The following is a 6,796-nucleotide window of genomic DNA, read 5'->3' on the forward strand; positions in this document are numbered from 1 at the left end:
TTCGGTGTTCTTTATATGCACGTAAAGGTATTGAAGGGTCTCAAAACCCTATTTAATTATTGTCGACTTAATACATGTTGAAATAAAACCATAATCCATGAAAGAATCCCGAAATATTAATTTTCCTATTTTACCTATAACATCCAAAAATTCAAATAACATTTCCGCTTTTAAATTCATTTCAATCATATGATGATTATATAAAAACAATTGACAATATATCATAATGACATAATATTAGAGTACAAATCCCAAAATCACATAGATGCCGAAAACATGGGCAGATGCGGTGCGATCAAGTCAGACCCTTCCCTTTCGAGTTGGAAGTACCTGAAACATAAACTGAAAACTGTAATAAAAAACATTAGTGAGCTCCACCAAAATACCCCATACCAGACATACAGTCAAACAAATCTGATTATATTTCAACCCCTTCGATCTCCTTCAACCGGTACTGGGTCTATTTCAACCTCTTCGGTCTCTTTCAATCGGTATTAGGTATATTCCAACCCCATCTGTATCTTTCAACTGGTATTGGGTATATTTCAACCCATTCAGTCTCTTTCAATAGGTATGGGGTCTATTTCATTTCCCTACAACTAGCATACATACATATCAGTACAAGTAACAAAGACATCAATCATATACAGACATAACATGTAATTGTCACGAAGACAATTGCCATCCTACAAGTATAATCTAGTGGGCTGACCTTAATGCCTTCGACCCACAAGTACAACGAAGGAACTCACCTCTCGATCGATAATAAAATATTGCTTCTCGCACGATCAACTACACCGGTGCTACTCCACACCGAGATAATCATGCAAGGCAAACCTTAAGTCTACCCTTCAAAACCAAGAGTTGACCAAAAGTCAACTCTTATCAAAAGTCAACGTCTAGGTTCAAAGGTCAACTTTCTCCTCAGTCCACCCTCACGTCATAACCACTAAGGCTTATGTCATGAGGATGGAGTGGACCCGGTCCTACTCAACAAGTGGTTTCACTGATCCAACAGAATCCTCAGATCGGGACAACCACATTTCTCATGTCGTGAGATCAGTTCTGACCAACTTTGAGCATTAAGCTCTTAATCCTTTAAGACATACTTTGAGAATTTCCAGATCACCTTCCTCGACCCTAAGGACCATAAAAATCATAGCTTTTCATTCATGCATGACTTAGACACTAACTAGGTCCAAATAAAGGAAATATGATCAAGACTCATGCTTGGAGTCCAAAACCAACACCAAAACTCAACTCCAAGGACTCACATATAGAAGATGTCCAAATAATCCATAAAGTTGCCAACTTTATGGATCTCATGCATGTTACACAACCTAATCATGAAAAGAAAGGCTCCAAAGCTTAGATCTAGCATGCATGAGCAAAAAGGTAAGATTTATGACTTACAAATGCCGAAAAGCTCAACAAGACCAAGAGGGAGAAGCTAGATTGCCAAAATGAAGCACCACAAGAGCCTTCTTCCACTTCAAATAACCAAAAGCTTCCAAGTAGGCTCTTCAAGATCACCAAAAATGGCCAAAGGTCTCAAGGAGGTCGAATTTAGGGGGTGAGAGAGGATAAGGATGGACAACCCTAACTCTATCGTTCCTTTAAATACTCGAAAATTAGCGTTTTGGGTCATCAGGCCTGGCTCATGTCATGAGACCTGATGCCCCATGTCTCGAGGTTCGAAAATACGGGTCAAATAGTCAATGGTCACTCTTATGTCGTGACCACTATGGCTCACGTCGTGAGCCTCCTCCAAAATGCAAATATTCAAGAATTGAAATACCTCAAGGTTTCGGATGCTAAATTACCCTTTTTCTTCCAAGTACAAATCGAAGGCTTTTATCACTTGTCCAAAATTATCATCATCCAATAAGGTCTAAACCTCATTCCCTTAAAGCCCAAGGATTGTACTTGATCAATTTATTGTCCACAATCCCGAAATAAGAAACTTCTCCAAACAGGATGTTACAATCTAGCTCCTTTTTCTTTGTTTGGGCTAGTACTTGATATCATTTCTCATGTATCTTTTCATGTTTTTTTTATCATTGCTCCTCTTTTATATGCATCAATTTCAATCCCATGTCAATATTATAAAGTCCAAGCTCACATGGATCGATGCTTAGGTAGGGCTCATGTACCGATTTCAACTGACCCACTACACTTTCATTGCTCGTTTAATAATAAGACTCATGCCTAATTAGCGCATATCACCTTATACACTTTTAATGTCTGTTTAAATTTTACTATGTGACTTTTGAACCATCAAACAAGCACCTCACGAATGATTAGAAGTTTTATTTGTGCATAGTAATGATTATCTATAAATCTATTCATTAATGATCAAATCTCAATATGGATATCATAATGTCTTCCAAAGTCTCTCACCATAATATGAATATCCATCTTATAACTATAGCATTTTATTCGCATATAATACATGAACATTTATCTCTCACCATAATATGAATATCCATCTTATAACTATAGCATTTTATTCGCATATAATACATGAACATTTATATAGATACAATATAAGATAAAGTTCCGTAAGTACATCATGCATTTGTATCCTTCTTGAACTCACTACCCCTCGGATTGATTGTTCTCTAGTTGGTACATCTTCCCAAACCAACATTTCCATACTAATATTAAATTACATATCCAAACAAAATATAATTTTTATTTATTATACACTTTAATAAGAAAAAAAGTTATTTACCAATTGTAAATATTTTAACCAAATTTTAACAAGGATAAAAGAAACAAATATACAAAAGGAAAAAAATTTACATATCCAACATCTTCCCAAACCAACATTTCCATACTAATATTAATTTCCATATCCAAATATAATATAATTTTTATTTATTATACACTTTAATAAGAAAAAAAGTTATTTACTAATTGTAAATATTTTAACCAAATTTTAACAAGGATAAAAGAAACAAATATACGTTTAAACAAGTTGGTCTAAATCAAAATAGTATACAAAAGGAAGTAAGTTTTTATTTTATAACAACTTAATTCTCTTATTTCGAGGATGATTAACGGTTAAGAGAAGTAAAAAAATATTGTGTAAAAAGTATTTAAATTGCATATTATAGTCTTCTAAAACATGTTGGAATCTTAAGTGTTCGAGACCAAGCAATCAAGATTATGGAAACTATGACAAGTCGGTTCATAAAGTTTTCTGTTCTAAGTCTATAAGTCTCGCTAGATTAGAATCTATAAATACATGCTTAGATCGAGTTTAGGATCATAAGAAACAGATTGTATTCAATATTGGTTTTGAGTTATTTTCCAATTAATCAAAGAGAAGTTTGATTAAACATTGTTTGCATTTCTCGTTTTCTATACTTGAATTAGTATCAGAGCTTGAGTTAAGAAGCTGTGAGATCGAGTTGTTTACCTATTAACGAGCTAGGTCAATATGTCAAATGTTGAAGATGGTGAAGAGCCTCCTACGGTGAGAGTGAAGGAGGTTGGGACAACCATAGTCGCCTGTCCGATGCTTTCTTCCTCCAACTAACCATCTGGGCACTAAGGATGAAAGCAGTGCTAAGAATTCACAAAGCATGGACAACGATTGATCTAGGAACAGAAGATAATGAAGAGAAAAATTACCTGGCAACTGGATTGATGTACCAAGTGATACCAGAATTGCTGATTATGTAATTGGTAGACGTTAAATCAGCTAAAACCCTCTGGAATTTGATCAAAGTAAGGCACGTCGGCGCCGATCGGGTGAAAGTAGCCCGACTTCAAACCCTAAATTCCGAATTCGACAGATTGATGATGTCGGAGAGGGAATCAATCGATAAATTCGTTGGGAAGTTGTCAGGAATCTCCTCTAAGTCAGCATCGCTGGGAGAAACTATCGAAGAATCGAAGATGGTGAAGAAGCTGTTAAAATCTGTACCGAGAAAGTTTCTTCACATCGTCGCGTCGCTCAAGCAGGTCCTCGACTTAAAGACAGTGGGATTCGAGGACGTCGTTGGGCGGTTGAAAGCTTATGAGGATAGGGTGAAAGAGGCGGATGACGGCGAAAAAGGATCGAAGGTATTGTTTGCGAGGTCGTCCGACGGTGGTGGTTCGAGTAGCGGTGGTGGTGGTTCATCGGGTTTGAAGGGAAATGGGAGAACGATGAATGGATTGAATGGTTTTAACTATGGGTTGAATGGGTCAAGTGGATCAGGCCCAAGTGGGTTTAAAACAAAACAGGCCCAAGGTGGAAGGCCTAAAAACACTCGGTCCAATAATAACCAGTCCAACAACAGGCCCAATTCCAATTCTGACCCAAACCGTAAACCGAAAAAGGAACCGTCCAAAATTATTTTTTTCCAATGCGATAAATCGGGCCACTTCGTGTCTAAATGTCCGGAGCGACTCCAAAAGTTAAAAGAAATTAATTTTTCCGAATATGACGATACCAATGTGACCGTATTTTTACACGATACCGTATTTTTGAACGAGGAGAAGGTGATACTGTCTCGATACGATTCACGAGACACCGATGTGTGGTATTTTGATAACGGGGCGAGTAATCATATGACGGGAAATCGGTCGTTTTTCTCCGAACTTAATAAAGGTATAATCGGGAAGGTTAAATTCGGAGATAATTCGTGTGTAGAAATTAAAGGGAAAGGCTCTATCCTTTTCCAAGGAAATTCGGGATAACAATGATTGATGACAGAGATTTATTTCATACCGGATTTGAAGAATAATATTATTAGTCTCGGACAAGCAACCGAATCTAGGTGTGATATTTGAATGAAAGACAACTACTTGACCATACACGATGCCAATAATTGCTTATCAATGAAGGTACAAAGTACTCCAAACCATCTTTATAAAATAAAATTACAAATTGGAGTACCTATTTGCCTTCATTCGAGACTAAGTGAAGATACGTACGTGGCGATGACATGCAAGACTTGGACACATCAGTTTTGTGTCAATGAAAAAATGTCCAAGAAGGGTCTAGTCAAAGCGTTACTCGAATTTAATCATGAGAATCAATTGTGTTAGTCTTGCTTGGTGGGCAAGAAAAGAAGATAGTCATTCCCGACTATGACGACATACAAAGCAAAACGACCATTGGAACTAGTTCACGGTGATTTGTGCGGTCCGATCATGCCAGCAACCAAGGGTCAAAATCAATATGTTTTCACACTAATTGATGAATTTGCACGATTTATGTGGATTTATCTCATCAAAGAGAACAGTGAAGTGTTTACACGCTTCAAAATTTTCAAAGCTTTGGTGGAGAATGAAATTAGAAAGCCTTTGAAATTGTTTAGAAGTGATCGAGGAGGTGAGTTTACTTCTCTCGAGTTTAATTATTTTTGTGATCAAAACGGATTCAAACGCCACCTCACCGCCCTATATTCACCACAAAAAAACGAAATTATGGAACGAAGAAATCGAACACTTATGGACATGACACGAAGTATAATCAAGCAATGCATGTTCCAAACTATTTATTGGGAGAAGCGGTAAACCACTCTACGAATCTAATCAATCGCGTTTACACACGAGTCCTTGGTGATACAACTCCATACGAAAATTTGTATAAAAGAAAACCGAACTTAGAAAATGTCCGTATATTTGGGTGTCTAGCACATGCAAAAGTTGAACCAATAAATCTCAAGAAGTTGGATGCAAGATCAAGACCACTAGTATATCTTGGTTCCGAACCGGGTACGAAAGCCTATCGGCTATTTAACCTGCCAAAACAAAAAATAATCGTGAGTCGAGACATTATTTTTGATGAAACCAAAGGGTGAGATTGGATTAAAGAAGAAGGAACTGAAAATGAAGAACCGGGCTCATTCATAATACCATGGGACTACCCGAAAGACAATGCGAACAACAATCAAGGAACCAATGTAAACAATGATCCAATTGAACCGATTGAATCAGATCACGAGTTTGAAGATGGAGTAGAAGTACAAGATAATGAACAACCAAGTCCGGTCAACAATAATGTTAAACAAGGAGTTGCAAACCAAAGGCCATCGAGACCAAGAGTACCTACAAAACGATTTCAATATTATGAGCTTGATCTTGATAATCTTGAAGAACTTCTCCTAACAACCAATGACGAGCCACTATCAGTTGAAGAGGAGAAGAAAGAACTGGAGTGGGTCAAAGCCATGAATGCAGAAATTAATTCGATAAACAAGAATAATTCTTGGACTCTCGTGAACAAGCCTATGGGGGTGATGCCACTCGGACTCAAATGGGTGTTCAAATTAAAGAAAAATCCAAACAACACTATTAATAAATACAAGGCAATGTTGGTTGCTAAAGGTTACGTGTAACAACCTGATATTGATTTTCAAGAAGTATTTGCTCCGGTAGCTCGAATCGAAACTATCCGGTTTCTTATAGCCTTAGTCGCTACTCATGGGTGAGAGCTTCACTACTTAGATGTCAAAACGGCTTTCTTTCATGGAGAATTAAAGGAAACTGTTTATGTTTCGCAACCTAAAGGATATATAAAGAAAGGCAGCGAGCATAAAGTGTATCGCCTTACAAAAGCTTTATATGGTTCAAGACAAGCACCTCGAGCACGGAAGATGAAGCTTGACGGGATTTTGAAGAGCATGAAATTTCAAAAGTACATGAAAGAACCATCGGTGTACCGGAAAAACGAAGGAGCAAATTTATTAATATTAGCAATTTATGTTGATGATTTATTTGTCATGGGTACAAGTTTGAGCATGATTAAAAGATTCAAGATGGAGATGTCAAAGAATTTTGAAATGTTGGATCTTGG

General features: G+C 37.0%; 2 protein-coding genes across 2 annotated transcripts; both read left to right on the forward strand.

Annotated features, from left to right (window-relative positions):
* The first annotated feature begins 3,810 nt into the window (after window positions 1–3,810).
* On the forward strand, window positions 3,811–4,692 carry LOC145089816 (uncharacterized). Its single transcript, XM_079028209.1, has one exon. It carries the CDS (start codon window positions 3,811–3,813, stop codon window positions 4,690–4,692), a length of 882 nt encoding a protein of 293 aa, XP_078884335.1.
* A 393-nt stretch (window positions 4,693–5,085) lies between these two features.
* On the forward strand, window positions 5,086–6,338 carry LOC145089817 (uncharacterized). The gene is made up of 2 exons (XM_079028210.1): window positions 5,086–5,329; window positions 5,815–6,338. Exons 1-2 carry the CDS (start codon window positions 5,086–5,088, stop codon window positions 6,336–6,338), a joined length of 768 nt encoding a protein of 255 aa, XP_078884336.1.
* Window positions 6,339–6,796: the final 458 nt, after the last annotated feature.

The sequence above is a fragment of the Lactuca serriola genome, chromosome 2 (assembly GCF_051521515.1).
Source record: "Lactuca serriola cultivar US96UC23 chromosome 2, Lser_US96UC23_V15, whole genome shotgun sequence".
NCBI classification, from domain to species: domain Eukaryota; kingdom Viridiplantae; phylum Streptophyta; class Magnoliopsida; order Asterales; family Asteraceae; genus Lactuca; species Lactuca serriola.